The sequence below is a fragment of the Sus scrofa genome, chromosome 3, assembly GCF_000003025.6.
Source record: "Sus scrofa isolate TJ Tabasco breed Duroc chromosome 3, Sscrofa11.1, whole genome shotgun sequence".
Taxonomy (NCBI): Eukaryota; Metazoa; Chordata; class Mammalia; order Artiodactyla; family Suidae; genus Sus; species Sus scrofa.
Genome location: NC_010445.4, coordinates 29,992,636 through 30,013,474, shown reverse-complemented (window position 1 = coordinate 30,013,474; position 20,839 = coordinate 29,992,636). Strand labels below are relative to the sequence as shown.

Here is a 20,839-nt window from a genome sequence, read left to right as displayed (position 1 = left end):
TCTGCATTGTCTTTTCCCTGCTCAGTGAGTTCATCAGCTGGGAATAACTTTGATCTAGGGCCAAACTCTCACATGTGCTTGGGGTTCTGAGAACTGGGAAGATCGGAATTTTGTTTCTACCTGTGTTTCTAGGGGCAGTGGACAGAACCTCATTTCAGAGACTACACACCAAGAGCTGGGCTCAGTTGCTCTCTTATCTAGCTTTTGCCTCTCCTGTAGCCCAGAAGTCCTCATATCTTCTGGGCCAGAAATAAAATACTCGCTTAGCCAATGTTTGTCCATATTAATGCTGTGGTTTGAGCTCAAGAATCTGGAATGGGCAGTTTGTGGTCTGACTCCCTTGTGCAAACTCTCCGTCAAGACTCTGGCTGCCCTGCGGCCATCTATCCAGTGAGGAAGAGTCACTGTGTTAGAAGAAGTGTGTGGTAGGTGGGGGGACACAGTGGGCAGTTCTTCACAATATCCCACAAAATGGGAATGAGGAACAGCTAGTGCCCAATAATTTTTTCTTTAAACAACTGACATAATTTGTAAGCATATATGCATAAATATATATTATCACATGGTTTTCTTTTTTGCCTAAAATCTATCTTGCCCCCTAGATTATGAGTTCCCAGAGGTAGGAATTAGGGTCATTTTTTTCATTGATGCGTTCTCAGTGATGCTTGGGATGTTGCCTTGTACATGGAAGCATGGCAGAAATATCGAATGAATGAATGAATGTGAGCAGGTCTATGCTGAGGTTCTGCAGAGAAGAAGAGGTACTTGAACTTGAACAAATGCAAGCATAGAAGGAGAACTGGGATCTTTTATCCTCACATTGCTCAGAGAATCTCCTCTGCCCATGGGTTCCATGTAAGTTGGGTCAGGTGTGTCTGTGTGGAGAGAGAAGTATTCTGAAATTCCGGGGACCTGACTCTCATCCTGCCAATCTTCATGCACATTTGCCAGCTGACTGTGGCCAAGCCTACCCCTTCCTTAGGTCTTTAGTTTGTTTTTGTGTCTATAAAACTGTAGAAGGGGCAGGGAGAATCTTCAAGGTCCACAGTCCTCTCCTTTCCCGGGGGGATGCTTCTGCCTCCCATCTTGGGCCTCCTGCTTTAGAAGTCGCTTCCTCCAATCCCTCTTTGGGCTCCTGTCACAGCAGATGGAGCTGGTGCTCGCCCACGACTGACAGATGAGCCTCATTTGCAGCCCTCAACATTTAACCACTTGGCTATTTGACAGAGTCCTCCAGCTCCAAGACGCCAGGAGAGCCCTCCCCATCCCCAGCAGCACAGATACCCTCCCACCCCATGCTCTGTCTGCACCGGGGGCCTGGGGAAGGGGGAACAGAGAAGCCAGCTTCCAGCCACAGGTCTCTAAGGCCTTAGAGCAAAGCCACGTTGGGCTTAGCAATATTGCCCAGAGGCAGAAGATGATGAGGTAGTGTCCAGACAAACATTAGCTAGCTTAATCTATTTCCAGGTCCAATTCCTCAGAGGCTAACTGAATTATATTTTCTACTTTATTCAGTAATAGTATCAGTCATTCTAGAAAGGCCTGATATTAATTATAAGGTGGTCTGAGAATGGAAACAAATCCTTATTCCTATCTCATTTTTTGACATTGAAGGCTTTTGAGTGGCCGGGTATTTCCATGACCATAACAACAACTCCCTAGTATCTGTTGAGTGTCAACGATGAGCTAGGCATACACACCATAACAATATTTATCTTATTTTACCCTTCCAACCCTTTTATAAGATATGTGGAATGCTTACCACTCTTTATAGCAAGGAAACCGAATCAGAGATGCTAAGAACTTTACTCACTATTGTACAGGTACTAAAAGGCAGAACCAAGATTGATACCCAACAAACCACCTTCCTGCATCCTTCCTTCTAAAGTAATTGAAGGAAAATCCTCCCTTAAATAAGCAGGCCTCCGGCCTTGGCCCCACTGATGAGTGTCCTCTGGGAAGGGGCCTGGGGCTAGGGAAAGTGACCGTTCTCTTCTACTTATTCTATGAATTAATAAGCTTTAGGTTCATGGTGAAATCCATCCATATCCAGTTGGAAACTTCGAGGATGAGACAAGACCATTGGCTGGGAACAGAGCTCCCTTAATGTAAAGAGGAAGGTTCATGACTAAAACCTCCATCTGCTACATCTTCCTGGCAGAAGGACGAGGGCTTTAAAATGCTGTGTTGGAAACAGGATGGAATGGATGAAACAAGACTTGAAATGTTTGTTGAGGTCTCTTTCTCTGGGTTGATGCTAGCCCCGGGCGCTGACGGCTTTATAGTGTGAGAGAATTACCAGGCGATTAGGAAAAGTTCCCAAGAGTCTGAAAGACATGGCTTCCAGTTCACTTGGTTTCTTAACGTGGCTTGCCCAGGAACCCATGACAGAGTTCTAAGAGGCATTTAGGTCTGGACATCTATGACACACCATGAATGTTTAAGAGTTTCAGTTGCTCCGCATCCTCATCAGGATCTTCCACTGTCGAATTTTTTATTTTGTTTTGTTTTTACTACTCACTGCTATGTCATGATGGCTCATCGTGGTATCATTTTGCAATTCTGAAGTTTACTTTTTTTTTTTTTTTTTGTCTATTGTCTTTTTGTTGTTGTTGTTGTTGTTGTTGTTGCTATTTCTTGGGCCGCTCCCGCGGCATATGGAGGTTCCCAGGCTAGGGGTTGAATCGGAGCTGTAGCCACCGGCCTACGCCAGAGCCACAGCAACGCGGGATCCGAGCCGCGTCTGCAACCTACACCACAGCTCACGGCAATGCCGGATCGTTAACCCACTGAGCAAGGGCAGGGATCGAACCCGCAACCTCATGGTTCCTAGTCGGATTCGTTAACCACTGCGCCACGACGGGAACTCCCTGAAGTTTACTTTTTATGTTCGATCCTTGTTTTTAGGCATTTGGAGAGATTACTATAAGCTATGCCCCATCTGAAACAGACGTTGACTCTGACTTTTGTATCAGCTTTTAATAGCACCTCTGTTATAGGGACGTTGTTTCCCTGTCTGTTCCCCTCATTAAACTGTGAGCTTCTCAAAGGCTGGAGTGTGTCTTATTCAGTTCTCTCTCTGTGGTTCCCAGAAAGATGCATGGCCTAGGAATGGCACATGATGATTATTTCATAAGTGAATGAATTTCCTCAACCTGTAATTAGTAAGGATTTGGTTTATTCAACAATCACCACCTTGAGCATTCTCAGGGAAGAACGTGGTTAGGCAGTTTTTCTTGGGGCTTAATTTTTTAAAAAAATGGAAATGCTGTGGGGAAAGACCTACCATTACCGGCTCTTACGTGTGCCGAGCACTCAGGTCAGTGTTTTCAGGACGTATCTTGTTTTATCCCATCCTAAACGTTGTCATAGATAAGCACTTAGTATAGAGGGAAAAGCGCTGGCTTAAGATAAAGCTGGACTTCATCTCTTTGCTTGTGACCTTGACCAAGTGGTGCAAAGCCTCCCTTGGCCTTGGGTTTCTCATCTACACAATGGGCATACTAATGCCTAACTTATGCCGTGAGTTCGGATCTATTGAAGGATGTGTGGGTAAAGGACTTGGCTTTTCTTTCAAACTGTGGTTAAAAAAAAAAAAGGCATAATATAAAATGTACTGCCTTAACCATTTCTAAGTGTATGTAGCTCAGTAGTGCAATGTGTATTTACATTGTTGTGCAACCATCTTCACCATCCATCTCTGAAAAATTTCAAAGAAAGTATTCAAAAAAAGTATTGATATGTGTTAATTTCCTCTGTACAGCAAAGTGACTCAGTTATACACATATATGTTCTTTTTTTTTTGCTTTTTAGGGCTGCAGGTGTGGCATATGGAAGTTCCCAGGCTAGGGAACTTATGCATGTAATTGGAGCTATACCTGCCAGCCTACACCACAGCCATTGCAACACCAGATCCTTAATCCACCAAGCAAGGCCAGGGATTGAACCCACATCCTCATGGATACTAGTCAGGTTCATTTCCACTGAGCCACAGTGGGAACTCCCACATATTATATATTCTTTTCCATTATGATTTATCATAGGATACTGAATACACTTTCCTCTGCTCTACAGTAGGACCTTGTTGTCCATAAATTTTTCATCTCAAAAACTGAAACTCTGCTACCCATCAAACACTGACTTCCAATTGCCTCCTCCCTCTTCCCTGGCAACCACTATTTGACTTTCTGTCTCCATGAATTTAATGGCTCTACGTGCCTCATAGAATATAATGTCTTGTTGTAACCAGCTGATTTCACTTAGCTTGATGTCCTCAAGGTTCATCCATCATGTAGCATAGGTCAGAAACCCCTTCCTTTTTAAAGCTGAATAATATTCCATTGTGTGAATAGACAACATTTAAACATCCATTCATCCTTTGATGGACACGTGGGTTGCTTCCACATCTGCTGTGAATGTGCTGCAAGGTACATGGGGGCACAGACACCTCTTTGAGGTCCTCTTTTAATTCTTTGGTTGGCATGTATTGCATTCAATAATACTTTGTTTCCCATTTCCCCCACTTCATATGCAAGGAAACAGAAGTGCCAGAGGTCACTTAATTTGGTGAAGGCCTCACGCTGAGATGTTGGAGCAGGATTGGAACCCAAGTCTTGTACCTCTAAATGATCTCTCTCTGTAAGCTCACTTTGCTTTCAAATACTTTTCAAGAGGAGGGATTGGCATCTTGAGTGAGAGGAGGCTATTTGTGGGGGTGGGAGGACTTTAGAAGATCTGGGGAAGAGGGTGAGAGATGGTAGCATCCTCGCTATGAATTTCATCATCAGTCACTTATATTCTTTGTGACAAGGCTCTAAGTGGTGGATATAAAGCAGGCTCTTGGGTAGACAAAAGCATGGGTGATGGGGAAATCAAAGAGTAATTTCCCCCATGCATTGGCTTTGGGACGCTTCAACGGCAGCATGAGCTAAAGCCTTTTTGGGTGCAAATTCCCCCAACAACCCCTAAAGTAAGACTGGCTAGAGGGTCCTCCAACTCCTGGTGGAATCGTCTTTACTAGAGATGTGATGTGGACATACCTCATCCTCCATCCCTGGGACATGCATGCTGAGTTGTCACCTGAAGCGTGAGCATCAGAGCAGTGGAGCATCCATAGTGTTTAGTTAAGCTGAGCCCAGTTTTCTCATTGGTTATATTGCTTTCCTTTTTCTTGCTGTCATTTGCTGTACTTGGCATCACATGGTCCATACACAAAACACTTACCCATTGCACATATATTCCAAGAAGAAGAAATGAATTTCAGGGCAACTAAAACGGCTATGGCCAAGCCAATACATTCGATGCATTTTTCTTAGAGAAAGAGTTAACTTTTAGGTCAAACCCCTATGCTGCCTGCACAGAGCGGACGCCTGGATATTGTTCTTTTTTTTTTTTTTTTTCCTTGTTCTTTCCTGTATTAAAATTCAGTTCCATGCCAGGAGCACTGGAGGTTGTGGGGTAGAGGAGATGTGCTTAATCCCTGACCTCAGAGGTGTGGGAAAACAGGCACCAAAAATAAATCAGTGTATTCATGTGGATAAAGACAGGGGCTAAAGGGAGCGTTGCTAATCACATTATGCCCTCCCACCCCTAAATTGATACGTTGATGTCCCAGCCCTCTGTACCTCAGAATATGACCTTATTTAGGAATAGGATCATTGCAGATGTAATTAGTTCTAACGAGATCATATTGGAGTAGGGCGGTCATCCAGTATGACTGGTGTCCTTGTGAAAAAGGAGACTTTGGGCATAGACGTGCATACAGAGAGAACTCCACACAAAGATGAAAGCAGAGATTGAAGTGATGCATCTGGGAGCCAAGGAACACCAAAGATTGCCAGCACGCCTCCAGAAGCTGGGCAAGAGGCATGAGACAGTGCCTCCTTCATCATTCTCAGAAGGAACCAACTCTGCTAATACCTTGATCTTGGACCTCTAGCCCGCAAACTGGGAGATGATGCATTTCTGTTGTTCAAGCCCCCCACCTCCTCAGTCTATGGTGCTTTGTTATGGCAGCTCTAGCAAGTGAATACAGAGGGTCCAGAGTGTCCAGGAGAGGATAGTGTTAGGAAGGTCCATTGGAGGACTTGACGTTTAAGCAGAGATGGGAAAGGTGATTCAGAGATAGCTTGGGGAGTATGTAGAAAAAAAGGAGAGCACTTTGCAGAAGTTTGTCTCTGAGTCTATTCTCTTTTGTAAATAAGTGCATTTGTATTATTTTTTAATATCCCACAAATGTGATATCATATGATATTTGTCTTTTTCTTTCTGGCTTACCTCACTTAGTATGATCATCCCTAGTTCCATCCATGTTGCTGCAAATGGCATTATTTCATTCTTTTTTTCTGGCTGAGTAATATTCCATTGTGTCTATATACCACATCTTCTTTAGCCATTCATCTGTAGATTGAGTGAAGGGAACAACATTGTTCCACTAGCTCATGAAATTGACTTCTGGGGAAATGGCTGCTTTAATGATGATACTGAGCCATCAATGGTGAGTTCAACCAGCTTTGAGATGTCCTATTTCTAAATCTGGGTTAGGTGTTTCTTACCTAGGCCTTCACAGATGTTTTGCGATATCATAGGCCAACTAACCATTGATGATTTTAACATTCCTCCATCTCACCTGTGCTGTTCTCAGTCTGCCTTCTATCCTAGACCATCATCCCCTTAGAGCAGAGCCTGCAATTTAAGTGAATCTCTGTCCCCCAGCATTTGCATACAAAAAAAGGAATATTAAATATTTTAACAACCCCAGTTTCAAAATATTCACATCCTAAATGGTCAAAAAGTTGTTTTTTTTTTTAAATTGACTTCTTAGAGATATAAACCCTTGGATAACACAGATGCCTGATTTCCCAAAGATTTTACAAGGATATGTACTTTTTTTTTTCTCCATTGCAAATCCCTGCTGATCCCCCTGCCACCAAAATTCAATGAGTATAATTCTTTCTTACATCAACTTTTCTGGTGAAAGCCTAGCCTGTTATGTTCTCTTTTGACAAATTTTTATCTAATTTTGAGGTAGATCTGATTTTTTTTTTTTTTTTTTTTGCTTTCTTGTGGCCAGAGAAAAATCTTCATGGTGTTTCAAACTATAATTTTTAGGCTTTCTCTTAAAAAGAATACTGGGCATAAAGGTTTGGGAAGGATAGAAAGGAAAACAGAGCAAAGAGCCAGAGCTCCATCAGGATTTCTGAATGCCCCATTCTCATTTTGTGGCTGGTAGGCAAATTACTAGTGCAACTGGCTCTTGCAGGATGATCTCCTGCCTATTCCCTCTCATTTGTCCAGTTCGGGACAACTGAATAATCTAGAATATGTCCAAGGAGCCCTTAAGGAAACTTAACAGTCTCTTCTTCCATTGGCTACCCATCATGGTGTCTTGGTTTCCCTGACAGTTAGAAGCAATAAAGCTTTAAGCTAAAACATATCAGATGCTTACTATCGTGCAGTACTGAGCAAGGTAGGCGTCCAGTCTCTAAGCCTGGCAGAACCCCATGAAAAATCTCTTAAGCTCCTCATTTTAAAGCTGAGAACACTGAGGCTCAGAAGGGCTTTCTGATACACCCAAAAATGCTGTTGGGAAGTGGAAGCGCCAGAATTTGAATCCAGAACTGATTGACTCAAAACTCCATTCTTCTTTGATTGTTAGTTATTCTGGATGGTGTGGTCCATGGAGAAGGTCTGCTGAGGCTACATGGTGGGGCACATAGAGTGTGTTGGAAGGAGCAGGAGGGGCAAGACCAACACAGCCTTGTGGGCCAGGCAAAAATGTGTAAGAAAAAAAAGCTTTGGAAGAATGTTATGAGATCCTCTAGCTATTACATGGTGTAAGAGCTAGGACTGGTCCACCAAACACAATGTCTGATGTGCCGGAGACACTCACATATGTGAGAAGGAAGAGATGGATGAGCCAAATTGGAGAGGTCAGAGCACAGGTGGGTTCCACAAGGCAGTGGGGGAGCCCAGCTCGTTCCCTGGATATGATAGTAAGTTCTATTCTCTCAATAAAAGAGAAAACAAAAAGACGTAGATCTGGCCAGTGGTTTACTCATTGAAGTGAAAGTTTACAAGGGAAGATACTCAAGAGAGAAGAGTCTCTCTTCATTGGAGAGGCTTAATGTCGATCCTGGCCCAAGCTTGGTGGAGGAAACACCAATTTTGCCATTAGACAAACCTGGGATTGCATCCTGATGGTTACTGGAATGCTGTGTGACTTTGGACAAGCACCTCAACCTCTCTGAACTTTGATTTCCTTATCTGTAAAATAGGATTGTAATACTTAGAAAAACAGCAGTAAATTTTTCACATGGTTAATGTGCTTTTCTATTTGGCCTTTTTGAGTGTATGACTTTTGTCTGAATTGGCCTGTGCTAACCATCTACTTGGGAAAGAAAATGTAGAAGAAAGTAGAAAACTCACTCCATGCCACTGTGTGGGAACCATAGCCCCACAGTGAGAGGCTCTGTGGCAGGATCCCTGCTTTCAGGCCATCTGGTATATGAGGGTCATTGGAGAATGACAACTCAGCAATCTTATAGTTAGTTAGACTGTACCACTTTCTTTTTTTGGTATTTTATTTATATTGAAGTATAGTTGATGTACAGCTTTTAAGGTATACAGCAAAGTGATTTGATTATATATATATTCTTTTTCAGATTGTTTTTATTAAATGTTATTACAAGATATTGAATATAGTTTCCTATACTATACAGTAGGTCCTTGTTGTTTATCTATTTTATATATAGTAATGTGTTTCTGTTAATCTCAAACTCAGTTTATCCCCTCCCCCCTTCCCCTTTGGCAACCATAAGTTTGTCTGTGAGTCGCTTCTGTTTTGTAAATAAGTTAATTTTATCATTTCTTAAGATTCCATGTATAAGTGATATCATATGGTATTTGTCTTAATCTGTCTGATTTCACTCAGTAGGATAATCTCTAGGTCCATCCATGTTGCTAAAAGTAACATTATTTCTTTTCATGGTTAATATTCCATATTATGTATCTATCACATCTTCTTTATCCATCTCCATTGGACCTTTGGGTTGTTTCCATGTCTTGGCTGTAATATATATATAATACTGCAGTGAACATTGGGGTGCATGTATCTTTTCCAGATATATTTTCTGGAGTGGGATTGCTGAATCATATGGTAACTCTGTTACTCTTTTTTCTTTCTTTCTTTTTTTTTTTTTTTTTTTTTTTTGCTTTTTAGGGCCGCACCCACGGCAAATGGAGGTTCCCAGGCTACAAGTCTAGTTGGAGCTACAGCTGCTGGCCTACGCCAGAGCCACAGCAATGTGGAATCTGAGCCGCATCTGCAACCTACACCACAGCTCACGGCCATGCTGGATCCTTAACCCACTGAGCAAGGCCAGGGATTGAACCCACAACCTTATGGTTCCTAGTCAGATTCATTTCCACTGCGCCACAATGGGAATTCCTATTTTTAGTTTTTTTATACCTCTTTATTTCTTAACCGACTCAGCTACCCCCGGACAGCTCAAAGCTTCTTCCCTGTGAGTTCCTCTTACAGTGGCGTGTGACAAGAGGTCTTTGCCCTCAGCATCTCCCTCAACTCATGCATCGTTCTTCCCCTTCACCAGGATCTGAAGGCCGAAGAGGGAAAGTTGAGCGGCATGATCTTAGTCCCCCTCATCCCCCTCTTTCTTTTCCTTGTCACAGCTGCCTACAATCCGAGGGGTCAGTCTTCCCAGCCCTTTCCTCGCTGGTCTACCCTTGCCAAAAACCTCTGTGGTCTTGCCAACCAAGTCTGGTCCTCAGTAGGCTAAAGAATGGGGAGTAATGAACTTAGTAAAAACAATCTTTCAAAGTCAGTAGTGTGACTTGAAATTTTATTCCTGTCTGGTTGCAAAGGCATTTTTGAATGTCATAATTCGCAAGTAACTCCCTTAGAAACAGCAAAGGATGTGCCTAAGATCACAGATTCTAGAGTGGGACCACCAGGCTCAAAGCAGGGCTCTGCCCTGTACAGGTGGTAACGTTGGTAAATTACAAAACCTCTCTGTGCATAATGGGGTTAATAACAGTATCTCGCAGGGATTCTTGGAATAATATATTGGCTCATATACGAAATAGTGTCTGGCACCTCATAACACCTCTGAATTTATTCTGTATATAAATGTGTTTTTACCCTCTTTATCTTTCATCATCATCGTCATTTTTTTCGATGTTCTTTCTTTAAGAAATCCTAATTTCCTAGCCTTCTCCAGGTATAAGGATGCCATGGGCCACCCAAAGCAAAGTTCGTATAATCTGGAAGACAAACGAGACCAGCACATTAATAATCTGAAAAAGACGTTGTATTCTCGTCAGTACAGTTCCTTTCTCATAGAGCTATGGGTTAAAAATTCTGATACTGCTAGACATTGATCCTGGAATTAAGCAACTAGGTAAATGGGTAGTGGAGGCCAGGAGCCAGAAGTTACAACTGAGCAAGGGGAGGAGGCTAGAATGGGTTGGACTAGGAAATGTTAGGATGAATTCATGTTTAGCTTCCTCGAGTTACAGATGCCACGTATGTCAATATTGATAGGCATGCATACATGTGTGAATTAGTATACACACATAGACTTCCTCACCCTGTCAGCTGAAAGGGTCTCCAAGCCATGAGCACACGCAATCCCTACATCTTGGTTTCTAACACCATTCTCCAAGAGAAAGACCAGGGTCCTTAGAGAAAGGGCTGATTCTAGGATGGGAGAAGAAATAAACAAGATAAACCCAGAGCATCTTACAGTGCCAGAAAGTAAGAACGTTCTTACGGGAAAAAAAGGTGAGGGGCGTAGGAGCTGAGAGAAGGAGATTCCAGTGGCCAAACCTGAGAGAATTTGAGCAAAAACCAAAATAAAATAGGGTTGGATTATAATTCACAGTATAAAATATATATCCATGTGTCCACACTAATATATTTGTCTCTTTAATTAGACAGGGAAGAAGAGACAAATCTCTTAGGAAGAAGAATTGAAATAATTTATATAGACACTCTGTACTCAAGGAGATGGAGCATTACTCCCCCCTCCTTCATCTGGGTTGTGTAGCGTGGCTTCCTTCCCAACAGTGTGGTGTGGCAAGAGAGAGAAATACAGTAACTTTATAGTCAAGATCCCTGACAAACACCACCTCAAGCAGTGATAAAGGTTACTATTGATAGTGATGACATCATAGCACGTATCCTTAAGGTATTATGATGAGAATGTCACCTTATCTGTACCCCCCCAAACCCATAACCCCAGTCTAGTCATGAGAAGAACACCAGAAAAATTACAATTGAGGGTCATTCTGCAAAATACCTTACCAGTACTCCTCAGAACTGTTAAAATCAGCAAAAATAAGGAAAGTCTGGAGTTCCTGGTGGCTTAGCAGTTAAGGACTCAGCCTGGTCACTGCTCTTTGATCCCTCACCCTGGAACTTCTGCATGCTGTGGGTGCAGCCAAAAAAAAAAAAAAAAAAAAAAAAAAAGAAAAAAAAGAAAAAGAAAGAGGAAAATTTGAGAAAATCACACCCAAGAGGCATGTAAAGAAACCTGATGACTAAATTTAACATGCTACTTGGATGATATTCTGGCACAGAAAAAGGATATAGAATGTGGACCTTAGTTAATCAGTACTGGTTCATTAATATAAACCAGTGTACCCTACTCATTTAAGATATTAACAATGGGGAAACTGGATCTGGGGTATATGGGAACTCTCTGTGCTATCTCTGCAGTATTTCTCCAAATCTAAAATTGTTCTACAGTAAAATTTTTTGGAAAGATATGTTGTCCCTGTATCATTGCCTCATAGGCTTGATATGAGGATTTAAAGAAATAGTGCGTGAAAATTCCAAGTACCAAGTGACCGGCACATAATGTATGTTCCACACAACAACACCGTTTGACCCTGCTGTGCCCTTCTGTGCTCTTCTTCCTTGCCATATGCCTTGGGCAACGTACTATTGTTGCCCTTCCTCCAACATGAGCCAAACTGGTCTAGTTTCCGATAGTTGTTATTTGTCCCTTTTGCACTGAGAAAGCTAGTCACAAACACTAGTTTGTGACTGAGTATTTTTTACCTTAACTGACCCCATCTGGATTGCATTCCTCAGTCTGTTTGGAGACTGAGATAAATTGCATGACAATGGGACATACATGGCCGTGGCTTTGGTGTAACCCTCCCCGACACTTCCATTTAGTGTAAGTGTGTCTTACCTTTGAAAGTGATTGTCAAAGACGTGAGGCCCTCTTCTCTCTTGGGAGAGAGGGCAGGGGACATAATCCACTTCTCGTTTGCTGGCTGAGGGTCTTGGTGGAATGCAGCCCCCTAGAGCTGCAAGTCCTCGTTAGTCATTTCTAAGGATCAAAAGGAGCTGCAAAATTGTAATGAGCAGGAACGTTTCTTCACGGCATCGGGCAGAAGACCCTCTCTGTGGAGGTGAGGGGGCAAGATATTTCTGGGGCCGAGTTGTGTCTAGAAGAGAAAACTTACTCTGTGGAGCAAGACATCGCCGGTCCTCCTAGATTCCCTCTACGGTCATGACTATGCAAAATAAAACAAACAAACAAACAAAACATATATATATATTTTTAATGTTGTATATATTTATATAAATGATTTCTTTTGCATAGCATATATACTATATATAGGAGTAATGCTCTACCTCCTTAGTACAGAGTGTCTATATAAATTATTTCAATTCTTCTTCCTAAGAGATTTGTCTCTTCTTCCCCATTGAATGAGAATATTAATTGTATATAATATGTATACTATATAAAATATATATTATCATAATATATGCATAGTATATAACTGTATATAACTATGTTACCATAACATGTAATTATAAAATACAGTATTGTATGTGTATATAAATTGAGTATATAAAGTATGTATACTAAGTGTATGACTATATAAAAGTATATATACTGTGTCTATAAATATATATTTATGGTTTAATATACTATTTCATATATTATGACATACTGTATAATATATAATAATTTTATTTTCTATGTGTGTGCATTTATATAAATATATACACGTACATAGACACATATACAAGCTAAATATATACGCAATTCAGATATTTATCTGCCTATCTTATGGTTCTTCTCTCAATTGGCAGGATTTGCAGATTATAACCCAGCTCTCAGCCACTCTTCTCTCTTCACTCACCCTACTGTCCTGTTTTTCTCGGATGCTGATCTGGGCTTACCTCCCATCTACTCTTCTGTATTTGTTCCCCTTATAGCTGGATATATGTGTGAAAAACTCACCAGGACACTAGGTTGCCAGGCTTGGTCCATCTTCCTATTCAGTACAATGAAAATAAGCTTAAAAAAACCCCACTCGCCAATGTCTATTTAATAATTCTTGATTGCTGCCCGAGACTGGATTTCAATATTTCTAAATAATCCATGCCTGGAAGCTAGCACAAAATGGCTAAAACTGCCAGAAATTTGCTTCCTGCTGTTCTGAATATGAAAGCAGGAATGTGACTCTGGGCAGCCTGGGCTTCTTTTGTGAGGGCTCACTTGGGTGGGCCACCTCCGTTGTCCCCACTTCCATTAAGGGACTACTCACTGCCTCTGAGTGAGCTCAGGACTTGGGAGAAATCACCCCAAAGCAAATGCTTCATAATGGACTCCGAAGTGTGCTGTTTAATAATCTAAAAGGCTATCTATCCCAAGTGGTAAGGAACATCTCGACACATTTTTTTTTTTTTTCTTTAATGAAGTGTTTAGCATTTCCCCTGGCAGGACTACAGGGTTTAAACATCGTGGGTGGGATTTGGGACTGAGGAAGCAAGAGATCCCACTGGCCGATGTAGGTGGTGTCAGCTCTTTCACTAGACAGGCCAGTGCTTGGGATCTATTTCCAGGGGGGACAATACCTGCCCTTAAGATATTAGTTAATCAACTTATGCATGTCCTTGGGCATTCTCTATGCACTACCTCAGGCAATTTGCTATTTGAAATCACTACTGAAGCTCTGTTGAAAACTCAGGGCCAATGCCTGTTCCATTTTGATCCCTCTGCAGGCCCCATGGGCAACTTCCCATCTGGTCAGTTCCAGCTTCCTGGAGGGAATCCAGACAACAATTGCACTAATCAGAACGCCACACACAGTAACCCCAAAGCGTAAGATCTCCTCTGCTGCTCTACATTGTCCTTATTCTTTCACAAAGAAGAAAGATTTTTGTCCACGTGGTAGGTTCAGACTCACTTTAATTCATGACTTCCTGGCTCCTTGACTCCAAAGATTCCAGATAGGAAAAAAAAAAAAAAAATCACAGAGGAGCTCTGATTGGACCAGCCTAGATCACATGCTCACTTCTGGCCCAATCACTGTGAGAAGGAGGTGTTGTGATTGGTCTGATTTGGATCATGTGTTCACTCTGTGGCCAGAGGTGTGAGTTACCAGCCTGATTGCCAACTGCTAGCATAGCTCTGAGTAAGAGTTTCTCTGGCCTCCAGAGCTCATGCCACCCATGACCATGGCAGAGTTACAAGTGCTGAGGAAGCAGCCCTCAAACAATTACTGATGGGAGATGGCATATAAATACTCAGGAGCTCCCTTGCCCCCGGGACCTCTCAATTCTGAGACATTACTCGGCACCATTTACCAGAATTCCAGAGTGGGGTTAGACCCCAGCTCTCCGCAGTTGCCCCTTGATCAGCATCGCAGTTTTTATCTGCCTCTTTCTCTTCCCTGTCTCACCCCCTCACCCCTTTTCTGCAGTTTACCCTGACATCACTGCCCAAAGATGCTTGTACTCATGTCCTTAACTCAGTGACTTCTCGGAAAACCCCAAATGAGGGAGTTACTGTGATTGGTCGCTCATCCAACGACTCAAAGGGGAATGAAACATTGTGCCAAAGGAACTGGTAGTTCTGAATACATGAAATAGTAACTGTCCACCGAGTAAATGTCTCTATATATTTATATTTAAGATCTATATTTAAATATATTTAGATTATATATTTATATATAAAATGCACAAATAAAAAATATATAAAACCCACAGCTGGCAAAGGATGAGAACTTACAGAAAATCACTTCCTACTACACCAGCATTTGGGCACAGAACAAGTCTGGCCTGACATGCCCAAGTAAAGCAGAAAGACGTCCCTAGCAGCTTGTTCTGGAGAGGAAAACGTCAGACTCTTGGGGGGTCTAGTCTACAGGAAAAGCTGTACTTGCTGCGAGACAATATTTCTGCCATTACTTCGTTAATCTTAAGACTCTTCTGCCCAAGCTGAATTCCGGCCAAAAAGCTATCACGGCAGCCTCCTCAGATGCTGGCCGGAGGCTGAGTGACTTGGCTTCTGTTTGGCAATATTCCCACTAGAAGTTGAGCTTGTGGGATGGCCCATGCATGCGCCACGATAAAAATCCTCTCCTTATCTCCGTGTCTCCACTGTGGTGTCCCTGCCTCTTTCCATTCAAGTGTTGTGGTTTCTAAAGCTAGACTTACTCCACACATGTCATGGGTTGAATTGTCTAGAAGCAGTGCTTGAGAGAGGGGTTCAGTTGTATGAGACTCCAACACACACATACATATACCCACACACCCCTCTAAGGTTGTGAGGGAAACAAAATAGGAAAGATAAAGGGACCGCACAAGGATGGGGTCTCAGTTTCAGATAAAGTCTGAACTAGGAGCTGTCAAACTACGGCCATTGGGTCAAATTTGGCTGCACCTGTTTTTGTAAATAAAGTTTTATTGGCACATGGCCATGCCCATTTGTGAGCATAATGTCTGTGTCTGCTTTCTAGTTATAAGGGCAGAGTGGGGCAGTTATCACAGAGACTGGGTGGCTGGCAAAGCCTAAGCTACAGTCTGGTCCTTTACAGAAAAAGTTTGTTGACCCCTGCTCTTAACTTGTCCCAACCCATGGGAGCTCTGGAGCACCCACTGTACCACAGTTATCCCACCTTGAGGCAAGGAGCTGGTCTTGGTACCTTGATGTCGGCTGGCTATTGGTTGCTGCCCACCCTGGGTATTGAGGGTGAGGTGCACTAAGCAGAGTAAGCCCAGGATGGTGGCTCCCATCAGCCCAGAATAAATTTCTAGAAGTTGGGGCAGCTGTGAACTCTCAGCAATTGACACCATGGCTGAGAAATGGGCACACATGCTGGGTTAAGGGGATCTTGCAAGGCACCACCAGCAACTACCACCATGTTGATCTGGACCTGCAGCGGGGCTTCCTACCTGAAGCTGAGTCATAATTATCTCACCTGGACTCCGTGGCTCCCATTTCCTTCTTGCCTCCAATCTGTCCATCTCATTGCTCTTGAGGTGAAGACAGAAACCCTTAGCAGCTCCAAGAATATTTCTTCAGAGAAAACTTCTTGAATCTCTCTCCTCATGAATCCCGGTCCCTCTAAGTAGCCAGTATTCACTTTGTGTGTCTTTACCTATTTTTTCAGCCTTTGCAAACCACAGCATAAAAAGGATATTCACAGATTTTGTCTTTAAACCAAATGCTATGTTATTTGCATTACTTTCACATTTGCTTTTTTTTCCCCATAACAATACAAACCATAAGAAACCCTCTCCAGTTTACATGGATAGTTAATTGATTTTTAACTCATTTTTTTAATAGCTGCATGATATCCCATCATATGTGTGTATATATTATGTACATAATACAGATGTCCAATAATTTAAGAAATCCTATATTGTTTCTGTGTGGTTTTTTATTTTTCACTTTACAAGCAATGGTGCAGAGAACCTCTCTGAACAAATGTTCTCACATTCTGATGCTTATATTTCTGAAGTTGTGTGATTAGTTTGTTTAGACGTTGTATTATTTGGTCAACATACTCACACGCTTTACATTTCCATACACACTGCCAGACACCTTTCCGAAAACCTGGCACATCAGACATCCATCATGAGTTTATGAGACTGTCCAGTTTCCAACATCTTTGCCAGATTGGTGTTCTTCAGCCCTTTCGATAGTTTGCCAATCTCTTGGCAGAGAAGTCACCCCCTGTTGTCCTGACTTGCATTTCCTTGACCGCTGCAGAAGGTGTATTGCTTGGATAATGAATGTCTCATCGGCAGTGATAGGACCTTATATTAACTTGGGGATGATGGAAGCGTTCTAAGTGCATCCTTTGCTCTTTATTCATCCGTCCTCTGCTGCTCTCCAGTGAAGGCTATGGAGTTGGCTCTTGCCAATACACCTGCACATCCTTGGCTGCTCTCCCTTGTGTGTCCCCAAAGGACAGGGAATTTTGGTTGTTAGTGATGTGGCTGTGGTGGGGTGGGAGAAGCTCCTTTCCCTTTGGTGACCATCTCCCTTTATTCTCTTCGCTTCCAGACACCACCCAGATGAACAACGCGGTGCCCACCTCCCCTTTGCTCCAGCAGATGGGCCACCCACATTCCTACCCCAGCCTGGGCCAGATCTCCAACCCCTACGAACAGCAGCCGCCGGGGAAAGAGCTCAACAAATATGCGTCCTTGAAGGCAGTCGGTAAGGGCTGTTTTGTTCTCTCTTTCTCCCCTACTTTTCTCCATATCTCCAACCTTTTTTTTTCCAGTCCTTTTTCTGTCTTTCTGGTATCTATCTATCTATTTATCTATCAAGCATTATCATCTCTCTCTCAAATCTCTCTATTGCTCTCTCTCCCTGTCTCTTTCTCTCTGTCTCATTCTCACCCTCTCTCTCTCATATGTATATTCTGGGTCTCTCTACTTGGGATACAGTTGACTAGGGACCAGAGCCCCCCAGCTGCTTTCCCTCTGCCCTGGTCAAGGTCAAGTCCTCCCTGGCTGTGAGGGGCAGGGTGTGGGGGAGGGCGCCTCTGGGGGCTCTCTCCTGGATGAGAAAGTGGATCCTCATTTGGTCTCATGGATGCCTCATCCCCTTCGCCACTGACCATCTGCCCTGGTGAATCTGCAGGGAACTGGGACATGGGACCCAGAGGAACGTCCTGCCCTTTAGTGGGTGACAGCTGCCATCCCCACGGTCTGTCCTCTTTTGGAGAAGTTGGTAAGGCTGCACATTCCTGTCTCAGGCAGCTTCTGCTCTTCCAGATGTAAATATGCCCAAGAGTGGGCAGCCTGGAGCTCCTATCAGCTGAATTCTTGTCAAGTGTGAGACATTGTGTTCACCCTTTTCTAAACACAGTGACCCAAAGAGGAAGATACAACTATTGCCCCAATTTTCAGATTAGGAAAACTGAGACTCAAGGAGGCTACTTTAACTTGCCCCAAATCAGGTAGCCTATGGGCAACCTCTGCTCCTGCTGCTACCCTCCCACAGCCCTGTGGGAGGGTTCACCCCATTCCCCTCTTAGTACATGAGGGAGTGTGACAGTGACCCTGACAGTGACCTACGCCCCTGAACTCATAGCCGCATTCTACAGGATGGAAGCAGCACCCACGGCAAAGCCACACTTTGGGACAGGCCAGACCGTGCTTTCTTTTCCTATCAGCTTCTCAGCCTGTTCTCTTCCCCCGCCGCCAATCTCCTCGTGGAGATGGGATGGGAGACACATGCTGATCAATTCCAGTATGAAATACCCAAATTCCATTACAAATGAAGGGCGGAAAAGACACAACCACCTGTCTAGGCTGCGGTAGGAACCATGGTCGACGATCGTCAGAGTCATGAAACAAGCACCTTGATCCCCAGCAGAGGGCCAGGCACACACTGGGAGCTTAGCATCTGAACCAGAAGGCTCTGGCTAGGAATTCATACTCCCTGGTCTCTCACGACTTCCAGTGGAATCGTTTGAAGAAGGAGTGAGAGATGTTTTTAATACTGAGGACACAGGTTGTGCTTCCTAAATCCCAAGCCTTGGAAGGCCTTACATACCAGTCACCCCTGTTTCCTGTTGAATTTCTCCACCCACCACACCCCCTGTCTGCACTCCTGACCACAGGCTCCCTCTATTCGGTATTATGTATCTGCAAAGCACATGCATCCTAAGCATGTTCAAATAGACTCAGGTATTGCTAGGAAGGGATGAGGGCCATTGCCTAGGAAAGAAAGAGTCAGGGCATCTGTGCTGATGTAACTGCAGAAGGCTTCATAGGCTATTTGGTGGTCCATCTCCCTTCCTGAGCCTTTTGCATTTAAGTGATGAAGAGTGTCTATTGTTGTATTTAATTCTTATTTGGGCATTAAAAAAATCCACCCAGATGTCTTTTTCTTTTTTGAACTGGTCCCATTACCCAAAACAATTGACTTCTTCCACTTAAGGCCCATGTCTTATTCCCCCTCCACACCCAGTGGCTCTCTGGGTGAACCATAAACGGCTTTTCCAACAGTGTTTCCTTATCCTGTTCAGGATTGACACAAGGCTCCTTTGTATAGCAAATATTTGCAACGGATTTGGAATTAAATTTGCAGTCTGAAAGTTCATTTGACACTCCTTGAGTAACCGTTGCTTCCACAAAGCGGGAACTCCTGACATGTTTGTTGAATGAATGAATGAATGAGCTTGTCTTTGACAAGCATCGAAGACCAGCTTACTTGGAAGGGAGCACCCCCATATCTCCTAAACCCCTGAAGGATCTCGCTTGGAGAACCCTCCCCAATCCTAGATATGGTTGATGTGCCCCTTTCTTCTCTGTCCTTCTTTTCTGACTGTTATGGGAGTTCAAGTTCACAGGCTTTATCTGATCACGGATGATCTTGTGATGCTCTTGTGAGGTCCAGCAAGGGGGAAGACTGGGGGACTGCCTGACCCAGTGGTTACCCAGGAGTCCAGATTCTGCCCGCGCAAATGAAATGCAAATCCCGTGATAAACGCTCTTTCAAGGATTCTTTATTCAGGCATCATGTGACCATGGTGTGAATGACGAAATGCATTTCGTTAATAAAGTCATTACCACCCAGGAGAGAAGTTGTTTAAAAAATGGTTTGCTGTTGAAAGCTCTGCAGTCTCTGATAACCAGAGTCATTTGCTAAAAATTTCAATTCAGTAAATAAGGGGAGTCTTGGACAGCCTTTAGGGTTAACTGCCAAGTTCAAAAATATTTCTGGAAAATAACAGTTCTCTTGGAGGCTTTAATATTCTGAACATCAAGTGGGTTTGAGCCAGCCACCAAAACCCTCTGACCTCGGCTTCCTCATGTGAAAACGAGGAAGCTGAACTCTAGTTTCCCAGCTCCACTCTAATTTTAAAATTATAAAATTAAACAATTCTACTAATTCTAGCTACCAGAATACCTGTGGGTCATTGATTATGTTCCATTCATTCACTGTCAACTCTGGGGAGACAAGGGTGGGAGTTGTTGATAGTTCCTGAGATAAATTCTTCCTTTCCCTTCTATTTCACTTCATTTCATCATTTCATTTCATTTCTATCTTATTTTATTTTCTCTTCTTTTATTGTTGTTTGCTTGTTGAAATCACATTCATTCATGTTTTTAAAAAATTTTTTATTACAGTTGATTTGCAATGTTCTGTCAATTTTTGTTGTACAGCAAAGTGACCCAGTCATACCTATATATACATGCTCTTTCAAACATTATCCTCCTTCGTGTTCCATCACAAGTAACTAGATAGAGTTCCCTCTGCTTATCCACTCCAAGTGCAATAGTTTGCATTTACTCACCCCAAGCCCCCATCATTTGTGTTTAAAGAGAGCTCTTTTCTCTCTATAATTCATAGATTTGGGACTGTAACTCCTGGCCCAATATAGCATGGGGCTACAGAACAGTCTCTGTTCCCAAGGGATTCACTGCCCAGTTATTGGTAAAAGATTAGCACACACTAGGGAAATGTAGGCAGTTACACCTCATTCTATTCTGGACAAGAAGGAGAGATGGAGTTGAATTATTTATTGTTTCATTCATTCATTCACT

General features: G+C 42.9%; 1 protein-coding gene across 3 annotated transcripts in view; it reads left to right on the top strand.

Annotated features, from left to right (window-relative positions):
* The window catches only part of SHISA9 (shisa family member 9), a 306,320-nt gene that overhangs the window by 259,326 nt on the left and 26,155 nt on the right, over positions 1-20,839 (top strand). For all 3 annotated transcript variants that reach the window (XR_002342419.1, XM_021086588.1, XM_021086587.1), the window contains exon 3: positions 17,340-17,495. Coding sequence is in view for 2 of the 3 variants with exons in the window: in XM_021086588.1 (XP_020942247.1) it covers positions 17,340-17,495 (156 nt within the window). In the remaining variant the exon portion in view is untranslated. The remainder of the gene's footprint in view (positions 1-17,339; positions 17,496-20,839) is intronic.